This window comes from Sphaeramia orbicularis, chromosome 14 (genome assembly GCF_902148855.1).
Source record: "Sphaeramia orbicularis chromosome 14, fSphaOr1.1, whole genome shotgun sequence".
Lineage (NCBI taxonomy): Eukaryota > Metazoa > Chordata > Actinopteri > Kurtiformes > Apogonidae > Sphaeramia > Sphaeramia orbicularis.
In genome coordinates, this window is record NC_043970.1 from 8,882,792 (window position 1) to 8,906,010 (window position 23,219).

General features: G+C 38.5%; 1 protein-coding gene across 2 annotated transcripts in view; it reads right to left on the bottom strand.

Moving 5' to 3' along the window:
* Nucleotides 1-23,219, bottom strand: part of sec24a (SEC24 homolog A, COPII coat complex component) — a 69,456-nt gene that overhangs the window by 30,596 nt on the left and 15,641 nt on the right. The window contains exons 3-9 of one of the 2 annotated variants that reach the window (XM_030153424.1): nucleotides 15,332-15,511; nucleotides 13,440-13,517; nucleotides 11,551-11,613; nucleotides 9,791-9,957; nucleotides 8,626-8,813; nucleotides 5,232-5,334; nucleotides 4,684-4,810 (exon numbers count right to left, since the gene is read on the bottom strand). In XM_030153424.1, the coding sequence (XP_030009284.1) occupies nucleotides 4,684-4,810; nucleotides 5,232-5,334; nucleotides 8,626-8,813; nucleotides 9,791-9,957; nucleotides 11,551-11,613; nucleotides 13,440-13,517; nucleotides 15,332-15,511 (906 nt within the window). The remainder of the gene's footprint in view (nucleotides 1-4,683; nucleotides 4,811-5,231; nucleotides 5,335-8,625; nucleotides 8,814-9,790; nucleotides 9,958-11,550; nucleotides 11,614-13,439; nucleotides 13,518-15,331; nucleotides 15,512-23,219) is intronic. The other variant, XM_030153425.1, reaches the window with a different exon arrangement.

Here is a 23,219-nt window from a genome sequence, read left to right on the forward strand (position 1 = left end):
ATTAAAAATTGTAAATCATGAGTTTTATGATCAACTGTTTGTACAATTTCAATTCATTCAAGCTGATTCAAAATGAATGGTGGCCCCCTACTGGCCAGGACAGCTGTGGTTCCAATTGTTGCACAGTCTCTATCACGGCATGCCGTAGCGGCTCCTGGACAGGAGAGATCTACGGTCTCAATTGAGGGGTCAAATATGGCACCCCAATCCCCACCGACTCCAGCTGTGGCTCTGGACGTTGGAGGGCCCACGCTGCAGCTGACTGATCCTGTTAGACAAACTATCTTGAATACCAGGGCGGTCTCTACTAGTTGGCGGTATGGGAATAGATGGAAAATGTTTTCCCAGTGGTGCTCTGCCCACAGTGAGAATCCAGTATCCTGTTCGATTCCTGTTATTCTGGAGTTCCTTCAGGTTCTCCTGGATGATGGTAGGTCTCCTTCCACTCTGAAAATTTATGTTGCTGCTGGCTATATCATGCCATCATTGTATGGTTAGAAATTGCACAGTCAGAAGCCATAGTTTTTTTTTTGTTTTGTTTTGTTTTTTTTAAAGGGTGCTCGTCAGTTGCATCTGCAAACAGCACCACGAGCTCCAGTGTGGGACTTGTCTTTGGTTCTTTAAGCCCTGTGCCCAGAGCATAAAATTATTTTTTTTACCTCATCTGCCATTGGCTAGTGACCTCCAAAAATTTGCCGGCTAAAATATTTTTCACTGACCAAATAAAAAAATCATGTTTTATTCGACTTAAAATAATTACTATACATTTTTAATTATGAAAATCCACCTTAAGCTTCACTTAAAGAAAACAGTTATGTACAGATAAAATTAGATTATTGCAATTTTATTAGGTTATATTTCATTTCAAGGTGACTGCTGCATCATCATGCAATAAAAATATTCAAAAGCACAACCTTACACATTGACTGAGTGAGCCAAATCTGTCTCACAGCTTTAACAGGTACATTCCGTTTAACCCACAGGAAAATGGAAAAGAATTTAAAAAAAAAAAAACAAAACTGGGATTGAGTCTAAATGAAATGAACTCCACAGACCATAGATGTTTTTCTAGAATGCTAGATGAATACAACTGCATTTGTGTCTGCCTTTTCTTAAAGGTAGACTTCTTCAACTCTACTGTCCTTGTGACTCAGACCAGAGTCCTGCACAAGTCCACTTTCCAAATAGCACCCGCCTGTACCCACATTCATTTGACCCGCAACCCTACCCGACCCCTGATTAAACACACTGTCTACACATTAAGTCACTTTTAAGAGCTTTATTTCTGGCTAAAATGTATACCATCAATAAATCTCTAATATGTACTGCTCAATGACATCTGTAGCCGGATACACACAGAGGTGAGGCTCACCTCACAATAAAACAAACCCGCTGTGGATCAACCATGGTGAAATTAGATGATTATCGTCATTAAATGTCCTGCAAATTTCATCCACAAATCTATTATTTTTTCACCTGCTTACTTGCTACCCACCCGCATTTCATTTAATTTTACCTGTGCCCATGAAAATTCTTCTTTTTTTTTTTTTTTTAACCTGTGGGGGGGGTTAATAATTGGTAGACGGGGTGGGTTCTCCGTTAGTACTGCGACGTACCTCTCTCTCTTTCACTCCAGATGCACAAGGTACACACAAGTGCAGGTGTACGTGTCCCCACATATTTTGGTGGGTTACCCGTCAGGTAACCGACCCGGTGCAGGACACTGGCTCAGGTAATCACCACATCATCAGCCTCAGTCAGACATGTCTGTGTCTGTGTCAGCAACCTGCTGTGGGAACAGGACACAACTCTGGCCTGTTCCCACCCTCTCCTGGATGGGGGTGAAACTGGGCGCTGCGTGCATATGTTGCGGCTACACCAGAGATTCTCTGTCACTCAGAATCCTTGCATTTCTGTGAGAAGGTTCTGTAGGAAAACAGTCACAGATGATGAAGGAATATATTACCTCCGGGGGCGTCATCTGCAGTCACAGGTGTGACTCTTTTGGTACTACTACTCTGGCTGCGCATGCGTGAAGGGAACATTCAGTGCTTTCAGCACTGCCCTCTGGCAGTCATCCGGGACTCATAGAACCGTAGTTACATCTGTAATTCTCGTTTTAGCTCTAGACCAGCTGTTTTTATGTTATGGTGGTCCTAAGATGGGTGGTCCTCTTTCCAAACAGCGTCTCTCTCATTGGATTGTGGAAGTCATCCGCCACACCTATAGTTTAGGAGGTTGTGCTCCACCATCCGGTGTTCATGCCCATTCAACCAGAAGTATCTCTGCTTTGTGGGCGGCTATGATAGGGGTTCCTCTGAAAACTATATGTGCTGCTGCATCATGGGCTTTGCTGAGCACCTTCACCAGATTCTACAATGTCAATGTGGCTACTCCTTATCCTCTTGGCCAAGTTCTTCTACAAAGGTCTTCTGGGTCTTCTCAGTGAGGTATGTACTCAGGATTCTTTGTGACTGTGACAGTATCAGTCATTCAGTGCTTTCAGCACTGCCCTCTGGCAGTCAGGAGGGATGAAACAGAATGAGAGTTACATATGTAACTACAGTTCTATCAATCCTGGGTGACGGCCAGAGATTCTCTGTCACTCAGAATCCTTGAGTTTCCGCAAAAAGGTTTTGTAGGAACAGAGTCACGGATGACGTAGGAATACATTACCTCCGGGGTGGCATCTGGGGTCACAAGCATGACTTTTTAGGTACTACTAGTCTGACTGCACATGCACAAAGAGAACATTCAGTGCTTTCAGCACTGCGCTCTGGCGGTCATCCATGATTCATACAACCGTAGTTACATACGTAACTGTAATTTTAGCCAGGGGTGACCATATTCAGACAAAAGGGTGGATCTGCAGATGTGTGAACCAATGTTAGATACTAGATTAGTGACGCTGTAAAATTGAGAAGTTTAATGGAACTCATGAACCACAACTACAGTCAGAAAAATATGTCTTATTCAATAAACAGAAGCGCTGAAGTCTGATTTTGGCAAATTAACAAGATGTCAATCAAAGCAGGACACATCAGACTTCAGTCTTCTATTTGCTCTAAAATGTTATTATTACTGCAATAATTTACAGATAGACCAGAGCACTTACAAGTTTTAGATAAAACACATCAGACCAAAATGACTCCTCAAATAAAAACAACTTATCAGATGTTACTAGAAAGAGATTAGCATTTAGAGAGAAGTTCATTAGAAGTCTGTAGGGACCAGGGCTTTTGGAGTCACGTCTAGTGGTTGTGAGAGATGTTCTTACCTCCTGTTACCTTACTGTTATCAGCTAACATTACCTAAACAAGCTCTGCTACTAATGTCTCAAATAAATATTACAACCGTCCAATGTAATGGTGATGTGAGAAATTCGTAGCCATGCTTGCTTTTATAATGTTACCTGACCAGTGAGCAACATGATGCAATGCACACCTACACCGTTTTGTCTTATAATGTAAGGTGCATTTTTGGTACTGTGCTGAAAATGTTTTTTATCTTCAGTTTAGGCAGACTAGACACAAGTCTAGCTCTTTTTTTCCTAGACTATGAACTAGGGCTACATGATCTGGTAAAAAAGTTAATGATTTGTGTGGACAATATACTGTGATTTTTGATTTTGGTAAAATCATGAGTTTGCTTGCTTGCTTATTAAAAGTGGGGTGCAAGATGTTTTCCTGGAGCATTTTTTACTATATTGCTTAAAATCCCCTTCACATCCCGATTACAAACAAATAATTAAATGCTCTAACACATTAAAAAATTTAGTCGCCTGTGGGATGGACAGGACTGAAAAAACACCATCCAATCATTTTGAGCACCCAATCAAAATGATTGAACGGTCATATGCCTATCAAACTTAACTGCCATTTGTCCCTCCCCCCTCTGTGTGTACCCCTCTTCGTGCATGAATCGTGCGTTCTCAGAAGCTTGGAGCACTTGTACAGGAAACGAAGAAAGAGCCAGAGCTTGGCTAGCTATATTAGCTATATTAGGATGTAAAAGTTCACCGGTAAGCTGTTTTGTCATTAACATAAATCACTACGAAATGTAACGTTAGCCAGCTAGGTATGAATTGGGGCTGTTCTGTAAGAGCAGGGGTGTTGGAGGAGACTGAATGAGGTATGCAAGGATCAGGGCCGCAGACAGGGGTTGTAGCCGGGGTCGGAGCCCGAGGTGGGGTCGTACGGGGCCAGAGCCAGAGTCCTTGTTGTTGAAATAGGCTTTTAGTTACGTGTGGATTTTATGACAATTTGCTTTTATGTTTATATGCCTGTGCATGTAGCTGTGTCTTTTTTTGTCAAGGTTTTTTTGTATTATTTGATTTTACTGTAAAGCTATGTAAATAAACATTACTTACTTACTGAGACTGGCAAGCCATTTTTTTATTATAGGTGTAGACAATAAGCCGGGTGCACAAAACCAGGGAACAGGTTGTCATGTTAATGCATGCACATTCTTTATCTAATTTAATTGCAGGCTTTTGTGGTTGTACAGTCACACAGGCTGACACTGCAGTTGTGATTTGTTTATTACTGCAGCTCTCCTGACTGAATGTTGGTTTTTTGGCTGTTGAAAGTCCAAATGGTTTGATTCTAATGACTGACTCTGACCCAGTCCTGGTACTGCCTCAGCGGAAATGGAGTGTAAGATTGTTGCCTCTCCTTGTCTTACCATCATTGACCCGGTAGCACAGGTTGCACTTCCACCTCCTCTGGTCCAGGAAAGAAACAAAAGGATTTATGTAAGTTCTGCAGGACCGACACCTGACAATTGTACTGGACGTCACCACAGGAAGTTGCTGCAAAGGTAGGGGGAAAAAAAAATGTGAGAAGTGTTTTAAGGTATTTTCATTTTCATGCTTGCAGTCCAGTTTTAGTGACACTATTATGAAGATTCTTGTTGCTATCCAAATTGTGTAACATCTGTGTTGTCAGTTTCACACAGAAACAAACACCAAATCATGCTGACAGATTAGCCCAAAGGCAAACTTTCACCAAATCTAATAAATACCATTCGAGGATGAGGCTGTGCTTCTGTATTCTGTATTGTTTTATACTTGAAAGATGCACTGTTTTTCCTGAACATATTTCAAATTAAAGAATGATCAAACTTTAATTTTAACCTGCAGTATGGATAAAATCCTTCAAATTTAGTAAAAGAATATATGAGCAAGCATTGGAAATTAAAGTGAATTGACTGAAGTAAAAGTGACACTTTACCGAGAGGTCTTTGAAGGGGTGGAGCAGCAGGCCCAGTGGCATCTTGGCTTTATTGAGTAGAGACTGGGTCTGAGGGATGCTGGTCAGTGTGCAGCGGAAAACCCTGGAGACACAAACACACAGAAGCTTACACTACTGGGACCTCATGTGGATAAATGCCATGTTGGAAAAGACAGAGGTAGATGTAAGAACACTTGGTAGGACACAAACATCTACCAAGGCCACTATACATATTGGCTAAAATTTACTTTGGGGGTCAAATGAGTCGCCATTTTTGTCAAAAAAGAAAAAAAAAGTTGTAAAGAAATGCATAGAACTGTGCTGAAATAATGCTAATACATTTGTGCACAGACTACTGACATTATTTGACAGTGGAAGTTACATTTTCAGAAATATTGGATTTTGAATAGCACGTGTATGTGAAAACTTTTGCTGCTGGACGGACGTCACAGTGCATGGACATGACATTACCCATGATGATGTGGTGGAAAAATTTACTTTTTATATTTTATACTCTTTATATTTTATACTTTTAATATTTTATACTGTTAGTACATCTTCTTTTAATGCTGAGTCGTTCTTCATGCATATGCTTATGTGTGATGGTTACCACTCTGTAACACCCCCGACTCGGGAACGGAGTTCTTACTTTGAGTTAAAACCCAAACACCTAAATGTTTGGATATGTGATGGCGCCTGCATGCTAGATATTATTTAAACAAGGTAAGGGGTAAGAGGCCAATATGGCCTCTTCCCCCCCGGAACCGGAAGGACTGGTATGGAGTGGTATGATTAACATATGGGGTTGTCATTTGGGTGTCACCATTGGGGGGTTGGATTTTTGGTCTATATAATCTTTAATATTTTCATGGTTAATCAGACTTCACTTACAGAGTTTCTCTGTGATTGATTTCTCAATAAATGCATTTATTTATTTTAACTCTAACTTTCTCTCCTCCTCTTTGTGTGTGGGTTATCAATTGAACAGTTCCACAACAATGATCTGGTCAGTACCAGTGCTTTATTAGTAATAAACTTATGTACTTACTATTGCTAATTCTCCCCTTATTCATAAATGTTAGTATTGTGGATCTAAAACAATAACAGCTTAACAAAACACAAAATGTGGCAGTGGATGGATGTGACATGGTTGTTATGGATCCCATCATACTGATGCTCGGCAGTCATGTCACCATTTCCAGAAATGACCTCTGTGCAAAAACTAGTATCATAATTATTTATTGTATAGTTTATCATCATACTAAAGAGTAAATAACAACATAGAATTGTTATTTCTTTATAAAAATGCTTACTATGAGAAAACTGTTGATTTAAAAAGTGACGTGTGACATTCTTAATGTATGTATTCGCGTAACATAAGCAGGATGGATCAGCACGATACTCCATATTGCAACCTGTAAAAATAAAACACGTGATATGTATTATATAATCTTGTAAGAAGAACTGGGGAATCTAAAAGAATAGAATATTTGTTTTTCAGGTAAATTCAGTTAAAATATAACTTGGCCATTTGTGACATGAAAATACAGCATTAATTGTGATGAAATTGGACATTTTTGACCTGAAAACATAGTCCATATGACCATCAACATGTTGCAACATAACTGAAATCCTGTAAATTTGCATAACTTGCATTTACTAACACAAAGTTCCTTTGGGGATTCACTTATATTGATTTCTTATGCACAAAGACATAAATAAGACCTCTAAGCAAATTTTAGCTGATATTTTATATATATACATACATACACACACACACACACACACATATATATACATATACACACACACACACACAGACATACATATCCATACATATACCATTACAGCTGTTTTTTTTTGTTTTTTTTCAAATTTTGTCTATTTTCTGGATCTGTTCTTGGTTTTGAAAATTCTTGCTGACAAAAAAGTTATAGCAATATGAACAGAGGCAGATCTGCTCGGTGAAAGCACATCTCGGAAATGCAATTTTCAAATTTTTGGGAAATATTTAAAAAACATAATATATGAAGTTCTTTTTTCAATATTTTACATTTATATCCAACATACTGTGGTGAGATTTATACTACCTTTTCCAAAAAAGAATTTTTATTGCATGTAAAGTTTGGGGCCTAGAGATTTTAAGCATTTGATCCATTGCCATGAAATTAGTGTTTTTGTTTGTTTTCCGAATGGTTTTACTTGGAACTGGATAATAAAAATTACAGAAAGTAAAGATATTTATACCTATTTTAAGGTACCTGATACCTTTTTTTTTTTTTTAAATTATAGATAACTACGTGGACTTTGCATGTCTTTTTCTTTGATCCGTTACTGATGACCATCTTACTTGCACTAAATATTGTAACAAGCCATCCTGAGCACATGGTTACATAACATTTAAGCTTACAAAGTGTACACAAATATGAATTAACATCAACTTATGTACTGATGAAGAACAGGGTGTGTCAGAATTACTATAATGTATTTTATTAGTTATCAAAAACATTGGGCGCATGTCCAACAGAAGTTTTGGTTCAAGTGAAATATCTAGAATTTTGTTATCCAGTTTTCTTAAACATTTCCTCAAAAGAATACCTATATAATTTATTATGTGATATTTCATGGCCTTTTAGGTACCTACAGAAAGTAGTGGTTTCATTAGCTTGCCATGCAGAGTGGCAGCTTCCTCACACTTCCAAATGAGGTAATTGGGTAAAGGCTTCTATGTATGCCTTTATCAGATCTACTGAGTGTTTGAGTTCCCTCCTGAGGATATGATAAGTGAGTTTTAAGTTCAAGCAGAATGCACAAACTGTAATCTTTTGTTAACAATAAAAGAATAACATCAAGGTACTTAATTTAATTATGTAGTTATTTGTTCCTTATATTAGCTATGCTGTATATTCTAAAGTTGAAATTGGAAACCTACCCGTTTGCTTCTTCAAACAAAGTAGTCTGTGCTTTTGAGACTATAGTTTGTTTTAATCTGTTACTCGGTGGGCAATTTGATCCACTACTTTCTTTTGCCCCTAATGAAATTTGATTAATGGCACATTTTTGCTACAACACTAGCTGGTGTTACAGGAACACATATTAGTTTACATATTTAATTGTATTTATGTGAAGTTTTGTCCAGAACAGGGCATTTTAGGCATTTGCAGATCTGTAAAAACAAAAAAGTAACTGATGTTCTTTTTTTTTTAATCTGTTACCAGCCTAGTAAACCACCATTCTTGTCACAGTAAAGTACTTATAAACACCTACCAAAATATTTTTTATAAGTTAGTCTAGTTGAAACAGTATACCCATTTGACCAGGAAATTTTTTGATCTGTTACCAAATTTTCAGTGCAGTAGTTTTTCTGTAATCCTGCTGCTCCACTAGGGCTTACTCTGGGTTGCAGTTGACCTTCTGTAGGTCCTGGGGTAGGCAGGGCATCGGGGCAGGGATCGGGGTTGGGGGCAGCAGGTTCCTCTCCTGCAGCAAGTTCACCACTCTCAGGGCCTCTGGGGTGCTGGACTGGAGGCTCATGGCTGCCAGAGAGGGGCTCAGCTGGGCTGGCCCTGGGCCACCAGGTGGCTGAGAGAAATGATTCAGTTGAAATGGTGAGCAAAGTGTAAGACAGTTTTGCAGTTTATTTTATTTTTTACTTTGATTTCAACTCCCTTTGAGTTTATTATGTTTTAGACATGTATTACTGGTTTCATTTCTTGCTAATATGTGGCACTCAAAGTCATTCCAAACAGGACTGAAATGGCAAACCCTTACTATTACAAAAATAAATCTTCAAGGTTTTTGTCGAGTCTTGACTGAAATTTTATTTTGGTTAACATACATGTTTTTCCACACCTAGTTTTCATTATTTGGATAACAATAATCCCTAAACATTGTAATGAGTGAAAACCTGACAACCATCGTTTTTTTTTTGCTTGGTCATTGATGCAACAATTAACCTCTGGTGTGGATACAGTGAGCAGGAGAGTAGGGATATTACTGCCAAATCTTCTCTCTTTACATCCTCTGTTTAATTTGTTACAGCGGTGAACACTAGTTTGTCATTTGAAACATGAAACTCTGCATGGATGAAATATAAATGACACATAAAGACAAACAATCACTCTCACATTCACACCTATGGGCAATTTAGATTAACCAATTAACCTATCAGTACATGTCTTTGGATGGTGGGAGGAAGACAGAGTACAAAGAGAGAACCCATGCAGACACGGGGAGAACATACAAACTCCACACAGAAAGGTCCCACCCCCATCGACTGGTACTGGAATCGAACCTAGGACCTTCTTGCTGTGAGGCACGAGTGCTATCCACTGCACCACCATGTCACCCATCAATTATATTACTATAGTGATTTAATTGTTGCCTATCAATTAAATTACTATAGATTAATTTTGTTGAGATTAATTTTGCTTCAGTAAATGTAGAAACAACAGTTTTACATGTGTGCACAGTGCAAAGCAAATGACCAAAGCAGCAGAGCATGTCATTCCACAAACATTAAAAAAATAAGAAGCACCCATGTGTGTTGTATTTCCTACCTGCTGGTATGGCTGAGGTGTTTGGGCATAAGGCTGTGTGGTGCTCTGTAATGCAGGGTGCATTGGGCTGGTGGCATTGTGGGCAGAAGGAGCATTCTGGTACCCAGGGGGCAGGGAGGGGTAGTGGCCTAAGTGCTGACCTGGTGATCCAGGCTGAGGCCGGCCAGCTTTGGAAGAAAGGAGATGACTGAATTGAGGTCATACATATAATACAATCAAGGACGACGCAGTTTAAAAGATCAAACTGCTATTACTAATTTTCTTGTAGATATTAATTCAAATTAAAATACCAAGTTAGTGGTCCCTCATGTCTGTAGTTTCCTAGTGCAACAGTAGAGTTCAATGATGTGGTTTGTGGCTTGATTTTAGGATCTAGTCTTTGTTGGTTCTATTCTTTGGTTATTGGACTTTGAGAAAAAGAAAAGTCTGACAAGCTCAACTGGGTGTGAGAGCAGTATTGCCCCTGGACATGCTTGTACAGAAAATCAGTGTGAAAGGTCATGATGTCTTACTGGTGGCACCAATGCTACTATTTAACATTTAAAAATGCTAAAGGGAAAGCCATGTTCACATACAGGGATTTCACAGTCCACTGCCATTAAAATGAACCAAAAGAACCAGACAACCAATAGATCCACTTCAACAGTATACCATATTAATAACATAGACTTTGAAGGCACAACCGAGTCTTATAATGGGCTTTAAATATTTTTACACTTCATCATAATATAAAATCTCTAATATCATGTTTTGTGCCATTGATTCAGCAAAGTGTCTGTGTAAAACCTGAAAGTCAGACATCTACAGCTCTACTGTTGCAAGTTCATTCCCTCAGAAATATTTTTGCTGTCCTTAGTTTTCACACCACCTTTCTGAGCTCTTTATCAATGAGTATGTTCTCATGCACACCAATATTCCAGTATTACTTCAGATTTGACAGGTGTCATAGAAAGAGTGTATTCCCATTTGATATTCAGTTTTTTTCTGAATGGAGGATTTTCTGACTAAAGCCTGAGATATGCCAGTACCATTTTGGTTTTATGAGGACTATTTGGATGTGTCTAAACCACATTCTGAAAAAGAATCAAACTTGCACATTTACTGCAGGTTGTAACACACAGCTCCTGTTTACAGTTAACTGGAGTAAAGACAATGACCCTAACAAGTAGAACTGGATGGATCCGTGGGGAAGTCTGAAGAGGGCTGAGCACAGGATATGCCTTTTAAGTCTGACAGATTTTGAGCATTTTTAAAAAGAAGAGTGGGCGAATATAGCCACATCAAGACGTGCCACGCTAATAGACTCCTACCCAAAAAGACTGGGTGCTGTAAAATCCAAAGGTGCTGCAACAAAATATTAGTTAAAGGGTGTGCATATTTATGCAACCAGGTTATTATAAGCTTTTTATTTATTTTACCCCTTAAAAGATTTCAGTTTGTTTTTCAGTTGACTTGTACAGGTTATAGGTCTCAATGAGAGAAAAGGTTTTGAAATTATTCATCTTGGTCTCATTATTTTACATCACAAAAACTTGGCATTTGAACAGGGGTGTGAAAACTTCTTACATCCACTGTAGGTTTAAGTTCCAATATGATTTGATATTTAATTTGAGCATGGATGTGCCTGCATCCAAACACAAGTTGTGATGGGAATAAAAATAGACCCATCGGAAAAAATCCATCAGCTTCTGCTTTGTAAATCTAGACTCTACATGTGGTTGTGTGTGAGGGGGAAAAAACGTGCCAGAAAACAGCCTTACCCGTTTTGTTGTCAACATGATTGTAGTTGCTTGATGCTTGCAAGCCATTGCCGGCCACCATTCCTGTTTCAAAGCAAACACAGATGCGATATAAATAATTTTAGTGCCACTTTTCACCCTTTCTTTTCCAGTGCGCTGTCCACTGGTGATAAAAATGGAAGGCTTTAAGCTGCATAAAAGATGAGCACAAAGGGGTGTTAATGCTAAACACTGTGAACAAAATGAACAAAACGGTGAAGTCATCAAGGAAAAGTAGTGGATTCTATTACAATATGATGCACAATCTAAACACATTAAATATATCTTCTTTGACAGATACATTTTGAGTCATATGGTATCGAGGAGGGAATAGAAGGGATGTAATCTATCTATCAACAAGAACTAAGGAAGGGTGCACTGATTGTGAAAATTTTCAGATCCAATGCAAGTAGTGTATTGTGTTAACCTAAATTCAACATCTAGAAAACTTAAGCATTGTACAAGCAAAGCTCTGACATCAAAGCAAAACAACTTCATTTTGTTTTGCTTTTATGAATAAAAGCATGTCTGCACTTCGACCCAATAAATGAGCAACAACAGTCCAATAAAAAATAAATAAATATATATATATATATATATATATATATAAACAAACAAACTAAGGCTGCACGATTTTGGCAAAAAAAAAAAAAAAAAAAAAAAAATCCCGATTTTTTCCTCTAAAAACTTGATTTTCGATTTCGATTTTTGGGTAAAACTACAAAAGACTACAAAAGTCAGCATGTCATCTTTGTGCGCAGCCCACAGTGCAAGGCACTGCTCTGACCTTAAATCTGTGATGGTATCACGTGATGAACCCACAGAAGTTTATTTTTTCTTAATTAAATCTTTATTGAATGAAGTAGAGTATAGAAACAATGTATACAACAAGAAAATAACATAAGTTTCCCAGGAGGAATACACTATAATACAATGTCCAAATCAGAGCAAATACTGAATGTTTTTATAGCCTTTTTGTTTCCAGAGTTATCTAACAGCTTCAAATAAAGTTCCACATCTTTCAAAAAATAAATAATATTTGGTTTTGTGTTACAGAACTTACATTTGTGAATGAAAAATTTAGCAAGTAAGAGGACTAAATTAATTATTTAGAAAAAAAAAATGTTATTTTTGGGGTTTTTTTTTTCCTTTTCTTTTTGGGGTATCTGGGCCCACAGAAGTGATACCAATGTAAGTCAGTGACAGGCATCAGTCATGTGTGGACCATGTAATGTGAGTGATCCCCATGTAGTTCTATTTAAACTGGGGGATCCGTGCGTGGAACAGACCGACCCAGGACATGCTGGAGGGATTCTATCCTGGAGCTGGTGCATGTGTGTGGGCAGAGGGCTGTCTGGGCTCCTCTGCTGAGGCTGATGACCCCGAGACCCAGACCCGGTTCGGAAGAAGACAGTACGGTACGGATCCAGGACAACGTAAGATGAGTGATCCACATGCAGTTATATTTTAGTTGCGGGATCCGTGCGGGATCCATTACATTGCTATAAGTACTGTGGGCTCATTAACACATTTAAAGTCCGGTCATTACATGGACTTCTGTGACAGGCCGTTGTCACTGATAGGAGGAAGAGCCTACGGTAGCCCGCAAGCACGAGAGAGATGAAATCGATTTTACGATTTCCCTTTTTTAAAAATCGTCTTAATTAAAAAATCCAATTTCAATTTAAAATCGATTAATCGTGCAGCCCTAATATATAGAATAATTACTTCACTTTCTACATCATTCTATAAGAAACAAACAAAACAAAATCAGTGCATCCTTGATACAATGACCAACAGCATGGGGAGAACAGGATGGGCACCACAGCACTGATATAACAGCTGACAGATACCAACAGACTTGGCCACACCTGGACATTCAATATCCCCCTCCTGGCTGTCGGACTCAGTGGGAAGCTGAGAGCTATTAACAGACCCTCCACACTGAGCTGGCATAGAGAGGAAAAAAGGGAGGAGGGGATACAACAGAATGATCAGTACAAAAACCTGTATGACAGGACACATATGCTTTTCTTGATGGATAAGTATTACAACACCACAATTACAGGGTTCTTGTGCAGATTCCTTTGCGTGTGCTTTCAAAATCAGCTAGTCATGGAGAGAAGAAGCTGCTGGCAACTATAACACTAGCGTAAACTCATGAGTCAGTGTGAAACATAAATATACAGGCCATCTGTGATATATACATACATACATACACACACACACACACACACACACTCTACCGGTCAATGAGCCGAAGATTTCAAATTTTGATTCATCAGTCCATGTTGTTTCATGGCCCAGGCAAGCCTCTTTTTCTTATTCTGAAGTCTTAGCAATGGCTTTCTTGCTGCAACTCGACTCATCAAACCTGCACCTCGAAGTCTTCTCTTCACAGCTGAAACTGAGACTTGCTTATTATGACCACTATTGAGCTGTGCTTGAAGCTGTTGTCCTGTGAGTCACCTATCACGCAAGCTGTTGATTCTCAGAAACTTGTCTTCTGATTCTGTTGTGGCGTTGGGTCTGCCAGGCCTCTACCTGTCAGCATTTCCCCCAGTTTCTGAGTGCCTTTTGATGGTGAAGGAAACTGGACTTACTGACACCTTGACTTTCTTGGCAATTTCTCTGTAGGAAAGACCTACATTTTTAAGTGTTATGATGGTCTGTCTCTCTTCTATCGTTAACTGTCTTTCCTCGCCAATTTTATAGTAACACACTACTTTCTGCAGTACAATACTGTTCAAATAATGCTCACAACGGTATGGTACCAAAGCGTGTTCAAACACTACTATTACACAGACAGAGGGGGTTGTAAGCAATTCAGAAACGTTGGGACATCTGTAGGAATTGGTAGCACCAACTTTCGAGGCTTCATCAACCTCCATTGCTGCAGAACTGCTTTAAGTTGTTAACCCATTTCTTGTTTGCCTTTTTGTACAATACTGAAACGTACATTATTTTTCAGTTTTGTTTAACCTTACCTTTTTTTTTTTTTTTTAAACCTTTGGCAGTTCACTGCTTACCTTTGTACCATTTCAAGCTGTTCATTGGACTTGAACTGCTTGAATTTCAATACAAAACTGGAAAAATTGGGGTGTTGTAAAACTTTTACCGGTAGTGTGTGTTTGTGTGCTTAAAAAAATAAATTATATACACACACACATATACATATATATATATATATATATATATATATATATATATATATATATATATATATATATATATACATACATACACATACATACATATATATATACACACACACACATATATATACACACACACCACAAAGGCAGGAAATGAGAATTGGAAAAGTATTTGTGGCTTCACATGTCCTGCTATAGTTCTACTGTCTGCATTAGCATTTGCATGTCTTTGGATAAACAAATTGTGACTGCTTAGTTTCCCAACTTACTTCTTAAAAGCCTTTCTTGGGGCAAACTGTTTTTGTTTCATTTCATACTACTGTGCTATGCTGTCATATATGCTGTATTATTCACATGCATGGCACCTTAAGAGCCAAATGACTTCATTTGTTCATTGAGCCAACCAGTACATTTGGCTATACAGCTTTAATGAACTGTTGACGTAGCATGGATAAGCACTATTAAACACACTTTATCATGTGACTGTAGATATCAGTAAGGTCAGTCACCATATAAGATAAATGAGATCACCCATCCTTCGAGTATGTGCAGTCATTGTCTTATCTCTGCTTTTAAAAATGACAGACCCCCAAACTATCAAAACTTACCATCTGCCTTTGGGGGTGGGGGTGGGGCATTCGCTAGTGGGGGTCCAGTGGGAGGAGGTGTGGATTTCATGGATGGTAGTGGGCCTGTAGGTGGGGGACCTGTGGGTGGTGCACCATACAGGGCTCTGTTTGGTTGGTACCCATGGGAAAGTATAGGGTTCACTGGTGGAGGTGCAATACCTGGAAGAAAAATTAAACCAGGATGAATAAGAACAAAAGCTAAATAAATATACTAAACACTTGCCCAGATTACATTGGTGTATCCCTAGGTAATTGTTTTATCACAAACTCATTGATTCTGAGGCTCAAAAATGAACAATACCATGTCATTTTCTACAGAAGCATGCAACACTTCACCAGATATCTCAGAGAAGACACGAGGCATCCCTTTAGTGTTGTAACACTGGAAGCTGAGTGGAGGTGTTAACAGCTAATGGCAGTTCAGACCCATAGCCTGCTGATGTCAGAACATGAACAGAGCCATCTCTACAGCTCAACATGTCTGTTTAGACCATATGAATTTCACATTAAGGATCAGAAAAAGGTGGCATGCATGCTCACCTTGTAGATATGTTGTACAACTGCCATTTCACCACAACTCTCGCACTATTCGGCAAGCATTGTTTAGTTTTTTAGCTTACCAGCCGACAGGCCATAAGCTATTGTCGTCATATGGCGTCCGTCGGCATCGTCGCCATCTGTCGTCCGTTACAAAAATTTCAATCGTCTTCTTCTCCGAAACTACAGTTCCGACTGACTTCAAACTTGGTATACAGCTTCTTTATGATGATGTCAACAAAAGTTAGTGAAATTATTTGGATCCGGATCTGATTCTGGATTTGGTGCGACTTTGAAAAATTTCCCCATTATAAGCGATAGGAAGTGAATCTATGCAATAACTCAGTAAATATATATGATATCCAGTGTAAATTTCTACAGTCCAGCCCTGATGGGGAGATGACCAAAACATAATGGCCACATGCTGATCAGGATCTTCCTCTGGATCTGGGAACTTAAGGAAAATTTTACATGGGCTCTTATGGGGAAAACATTTCAATCGTCTTTTTCTCCCAAACTACAGTTCTGATTGACTTCAAACTTGGTATACAGCTTCTTTATGATGATGTCAACACAAGGTATTGAAATTATTTCGATCCGGATCTGATTCTGGATTTGGTGTGACTTTGACAAATTTTCACATTATAAGAGATAGGAAGTGGATTGATACAATAAATCAGTAAGTATCAATGATATCAAGTAGGAATTTGAATTTTTTACAGATCTGATTGGAATATGACCAAAACGTGGGCTATTTCTGTAATACAATAAATACACATAACTGGGTGATAATAAATGGCATCTGGATACATTTTCCAAAGCTTTTAATTTGGCTGGTAAGCTACAGGGCCATTGGTCCTATTTTTTTTCATTAAATCAATTGGTAACAAGAAAAGCACTCGGAGAGTGCAGACCTCCGCCAAGGCAGATCAGTGGGCCCCCGTGGGCCCCCGTGGGCCCCCGTGGCCCCCCACCCCCGATCACCACCAAAATTTAATCATTTCTTTCTTGTGCCAGTATCAACATTTCCTGAAAATCTGTCCATAACTTTTTGAGTTATCTTGCTAACAAACAAACACGCACACATGCAAACACACAAAGCAAAGCGATCACAATTACTCCTGGCAGAGGTAACAATCTGACTTTCAAAAGTGAAGGCATATTAACACGGCAGACATGGCCTAGAAGGCTGGCGAGTCAGCTTGTGACCAACAGGTTGCTAGTTTGATTCCCTGGACTGGCAGAAAAGTTGTTGGTTGATGTGCCCTTGAGCAAGGCACCTAACCCCCCATATCCTCCCTAAGCACTTGATATGGCAAGCCCGCTGCTCCTAATCTGCAGAGTGTGGTGTGTTCCTGCATGCTCTAGTGACAAGTTAAAAGCAGATGGTTGATTTTGTTGTGTGGTGCATGTCTACGCATGTCTACACACTGACAAATAAAAAAATCTTAGTTTTATATTAACTACATCCAAATCTGATTACTGGCTCTGTTAATTTATTGATGGTAAAATATGCAACCGCTTAATATTGTCTCCTCTTAACCTTTACTTTCAGTTACCACTAAACCAGCCCTAAAGGCATTGCTGAGAGCAAAGGTGACTACAGGGTGGGGAAGCAAAATTTACAATGAACATTTAGTTGTTTTTTTCTCAGCAGGCACTACGTCAATTGTTCTGAAACCAAACATATATTGATGTCATAATCATACCTAACACTATTATCAATACCTTTTCAGAAACTTTTGCCCATATGAGTAATCAGGAAAGCAAACGTCACAGAGTGTGTGATTTGCTGAATGCACTCATCACACCAAAGGAGATTTCAAAAATAGTTGGAGTGTCCATAAAGACTGTTTATAATGGAAAGAAGAGAATGACTATGAGCAAAACTATTACGGGAAAGTCTGGAAGTGGAGGAAGCAACAAAAAACGTACCAAAGCTTTTATTAAAGCTCTCAAATCCAAAATCCTAAAGGATCCAACCAAATCCATGAGAAAAATGGCAATTGAACTTGAGGTAGACAACAAGACTGTTAGAAATGCAGTAAAATATGATTTGAAGATTTAAATTCTCATGACTTTCAATAAACTACTTGGTCATACACTGTCTTTCAATCCCTGCCTCAAAATATTGTAAATTTTGCTTCCCCACCCTGTAAAAGTCAACTCAACAACAATGTGCTTTAGAAAAAAAAAAAAAAAAAAAAAAAATCAGCCATAAATATCGGCTGTAGATATCAGTCATCGGCTGATCAAATTTTTAAAAATCGGCCTCTGCCTTAGAAAACCCTATATCAGTTGACCTCTATTTGTTTTGATACTTCTGTATGATCTTCTGTACGATCACTTTTAATAATCATGTCAAGACATATACTAATACTGCTAGCATTAAATAGAAGGGAATTGAACGACATACGGAATTGGTCCCAATGTGATAGATAAGGTTAAATTTAAAGGAAAAAGAATTATTTAAACACTAAAACTTGCATTACTGAAATTGAAATGTGGAGGCTTTCAAATGCCATGTCATGCTGCTGCATAAAATTCACTGTGGATACAATAAAATTCTTATTTGAACTTTGGACAAAATCAGATTAAGTGAGTCGTGTGCCTGGAAGGAAGCCAGAAGCAGCAACGAGCCAACATGTTCAACTTAGGAACAGAGGGCAATGTTCATCTCTAACATATCAGCAGTCTAGATAGGCATATCTGTAGCTGGTCAGTAAAAGAAGACACTGAACAGAAAAGACACAAGATAAATTAAATGCAATGTTATGCATTCTTGGAAAGTCACTGTATGCCTTAGAAATTATACTGATTACGTGACGAAGTGAACTTATTCAGCTAATTTCTACTGCTGTGGTTGTTTAAATCAAGACTGAAAGGATGACTTTTTTTTTTTTTTTTTTACTGCCAAAGCATTATTGCATGATTCGTCTTGCAAAAGTCAGTGTCAGTCATCCAGGTGACAATTTAAGGTTCATTTATGCTTTGACACAGATAGATATGGATGGAGCTTTCTGTCCGTCCTCTGTGTGCATGACGTGCATAGTTCTGTCCATTTTCCGAGAGCTTGCAAATGCGTACCCAGATGGAGAATATGGAGCAGTAACATTGGGAACCATGGAGACAGTGTTGAGATTTGAAGAGAACAGTTTCCAGAAATAGTGGAACCTTTCAAAGAGCGACTGTGTTAGTGAAAAACTACCAACATATTTATGACAACTACCCTTCTCAATATCAACATTAGTATCTACATTAGTAATACCTCACGATGTCTGTCATTGATTTTGTACTTTCTCAGAAAACGTTCTCTTTTCTTCGTGGTATTTGGCGAGTATATTAATTAAGAGTGGTGCGTTCTGGTGGATTGACTGAGAAACGCTCATTCCAACACACTGGATGCATGGAAGTACGGGGTATCCCCCAAAAATTCTGCAAAACCTGGTGGGCCGCTAGGGAAGCCCACCATGTTTTTGCAAAAAAATTTTTTAAAGTTGACAGGAAATAACAAAAAGTCTAACAAAAAGGCACACTCTGAAATACTGTTTTAACAAACATAAAAAATACAATTAAAATAAATATCAATTGTTTTCACTTAAGTTAAATCTTAATTAAGTAATCGACCAGTGAATCTTAAAAAGTCATGCAATGGTCACATTTAAAAGTAAAAAAAAATTAACAACATAATGTGTTCACACTTGAAAACCCTCGGCATGAATTATGAAAATCTTGACTGTCACTGATATGTTGATTTGCAATGTATAAAATGTTTGAGACTGTGAATTAATATTGGAATTGGTTCATGCAATAGGAAAAGGAATCAAAGATTTATCTAAAACAGTACAAACAGTCGGCAAGGAATTAATGCAAATGAACCATAAGTATAAGAGAAATAAATATACAATGAGAAATAATTTAAACAGTTTTGATACTTTCCATGTTTAAGAGGTCATGTGAGTTGGTGTCATGGCTTTAATAGTGAAGAAGAAATAAATCTGAATTAAAGCCGCAAGCGGCATTGAAAGGCCCTCGCCACAGGCACGTCCAGTAAAAGTATGTCCATCATTCAGCAGGTGGCACTCTAACACCAAATTTTAATGTCTTCTGATGAATGGGTGTAGGCCTGTGAGATGTACCATTCACTCAAATTTGAGCCAAATCGGTGTTTGTATGCTCGAACTTATGCAATTTTCATAAAGGCAAATTGTAGAGGGCGCTATTGTGTGAATTTTCAATGTCTTCTGACAAATGGGCGTAGGCCTGGGAGATTGGCAACTGATTCAAATTTGAGCCAAATAGGTGATCGTATGTCCAAACTGAACCACTTTTAGTAAAATTAAATTTGTAGGGGGCGCTATGTAGCCAAATTTCAAATTTTTCAGATGAATGGGTGTAGGCTTGGGAGACAGACAACTGACTCAAATTTGAGCCAAACTGGTGTTCGAATGTCCGAGCTGAAGCAATTTTTGTGACGGTAACTTCGTAGGGGGTGCTATAGCGCAAAATTAAAATTTCTTCCAATAAATGGGTGTGGGCCTGGGAGATTGTCAAGGGACTCAAAATTTGAGCCAAATTGGTGTTTGTCTGAAATGAACAAATTTTTGTATAAGTAAATCTGTAGGGGACGCTATGGAGCCAAACTTCAATTTCTTCTATTGAATGGGTGTAGGCCTGCGAGATGTACCACCAAGTCAAATTTGAGCCAAATTGGTGTTTGTATGTCCAAACTGATGCCATGCTCATAAAGGTAAATTTGTAGGGGGCGCTATTGAGCGAAATAGCAATTTCTTTTGATAAATGGGTGTAGGACTGGGAGATTGACAACTGATTCAAATTTGAGCCAAATCGGTGTTTGTATGTCCGAACTGCTGCAATTTTCGTAAAGGCTAAGTTGTAGGGGGCGCTATAGTGCCAAATATAAAATTTTTATGATAAATGGGTGTGGACCTGGGAGATAGACGTCTGAGTCAAATTTGAGACAAATTGGTGTTCGTATGTCCAAACTGAAGCAATTTTAATAAAAAATAAATAAACTTGTAGGGGGCACTATAGTGCGAAATTTCAATTTCTTTTGATAAATGGGTGTAGGTCTGGGAGATAGATGTCTGAGTCAAATTTGAGCCAAATCGGTGTTTGTATGTCCAAACTGAAGCAATTTTAATTTAAAAAAAAAAAAAAAAAACAACTTGTAGGGGGTGCTGTAGTGCGAAATTTCAATTTCTTTTGAAAAATAGGTGTAGGCCTCTGAGACAGATGTCTGAGTCAAATTTGAGCTAAATCGGTATGTCCAGAGTGATGTCATTTTTGTAAATGTATATTTGTAGGGGGCGCTATAGTGCAAAATTTCAATTTCTTTCAATAAATGAGTGTTGGCCTGGGAGATAGACGTCTGGTTCAAATTTGAGCCATATCAGTGTTTGTATGTCTGAGCTGAAGCAATTTTTGTAATGGTAAATTTTCTAAGAAACTTCGCAAAGTTTGCGATGTCGTCACACAAAAACATTGACACCAATCCCAAAAATTCTGCTAACTTTTGATGCCCCACTCCTCTAGATACTGTACACCGATTTTGAGCTCATTCGGCCAAATGCCCAAGGAGGAGATAGTTAAAATACGACGTCAGCGAAAACGCTGACTCAGCATTTAGAAATTTCAATCCAATATGGCCGACTTCCGGTTGGTTTAGGGACGTGGCCATAATAATATTTTTTGTCTCCTGACGATGAATCTGTGTACCGATTTTTGTGGCTCTACAACAAACTTTACGTTGGATGTGATCTCATTGGCATAATGCATTTCCACTTTTCAAGGGGGCGCTGTCGCAACATCTCTTTACCTACATCTACAAAACCTATATGTAAATTCAATTTTGCACATTTCTGATTTTTGGGCAAACTTTGGGGAGTTTTCGTAAATGTTCAGGGGATCAAATTTGAGCTCAAAGCGCCAGAGAAAGAAAAATTAAAGCCGCAAGCGGCATTGAAATGCCTTCGCCACAGGCACGTCCAGTACAAGTATGTCCATCGTTCAGCAGGTGGCACTCTAGCACCAAATTTTAATGTCTTCTGATGAACGGGTGTAGGCCTGGGAAATTGACAACTGATTCAAATCTGAGGCAAATCTGTGTTCGTATGTCTGAACTGAAGCAATTTTTATAAAAATAAATCTGTAGGGGGCGCCATAGTGCAAATTTTCAATTTCTTTTGATAAATCGCTGTAGGCCTGGGAGATAGACATGTGATTCAAATTTGAGCCAAATCGGTGTTCGTATGTCCGAAATTATGCAATTTTTGTAATTGTAAATTTGTAGGGGGCGCTATTGTGTGAATTTTCAATGTCTTCTGACAAATGGGTGTAGGCCTGAAAGATTGACAACTAACTCAAATTTGAGGCCGATAGGTGATCGTATGTCCAAACTGAGCCAATTTTAGTAAAATTAAATTTGTAGGGGGCGCTATGGAGCCAAATTTCAAATTTTTCAGATGAATGGGTGTAGGCCTGGGAGATGGACAACTGACTCAAATTTGAGCCAAATTGGTGTTTGTATGTCTGAGCTGAAGCAATTTTTGCAAAGGTAACTTTGTAGGGGGCGCTATAGTGCAAAATTTAAATTTCTTCCAATAAATAGGTGTAGGCCTGGGAGATTGACAACTTATTCAAATTTGAGCCAAATCGGTGACTGTATGTCGGAACTGAAGTAATTTTCATAAAATATATTTGTAGGGGGCGCTATAGTGCAAAATTTCTATTTCTTTTAATAAATGGCTGTAGGCCTGGGAGACAGATGTCTGAGTCAAATTCGAGCCAAATTGGTGTTTGTATGTCCTAGCTGAAGCAATTTTTGTAAAGGTAACTTTGTAGGGGGCGCTATAGTGCAAAATTTAAATTTCATCCAATAAATAGGTGTAGGCCTGGGAGACTGACAACTTATTCAAATTTGAGCCAAATCGGTGACTGTATGTCGGAACTGAAGCAATTTTCATAAAAATATATTTGTAGGGGGCGTTATAGTGCGAAATTTCTATTTCTTTTAATAAATGGCTGTAGGCCTGGGAGACAGATGTCTGAGTCAAATTCGAGCCAAATTGGTGTTCGTATGTCCGAGCTGAAGCAATTTTTGTAATGGGAAATTTTTGAAAAAACTTTGCAAAATTTTCGACCTCATACCAAAAAAACAGTGACACCAATCCCAAAAATTCAGCTAACTTTTGATGCCCCACTCCTCTAGATACATACACCAATTTTCAGCTCATTCGGCTAAACACCCAAGGAGAAGATAGTTAAAATACGACGTCAGCGAAAATGCGCACTCAGCATTTTGGAAATT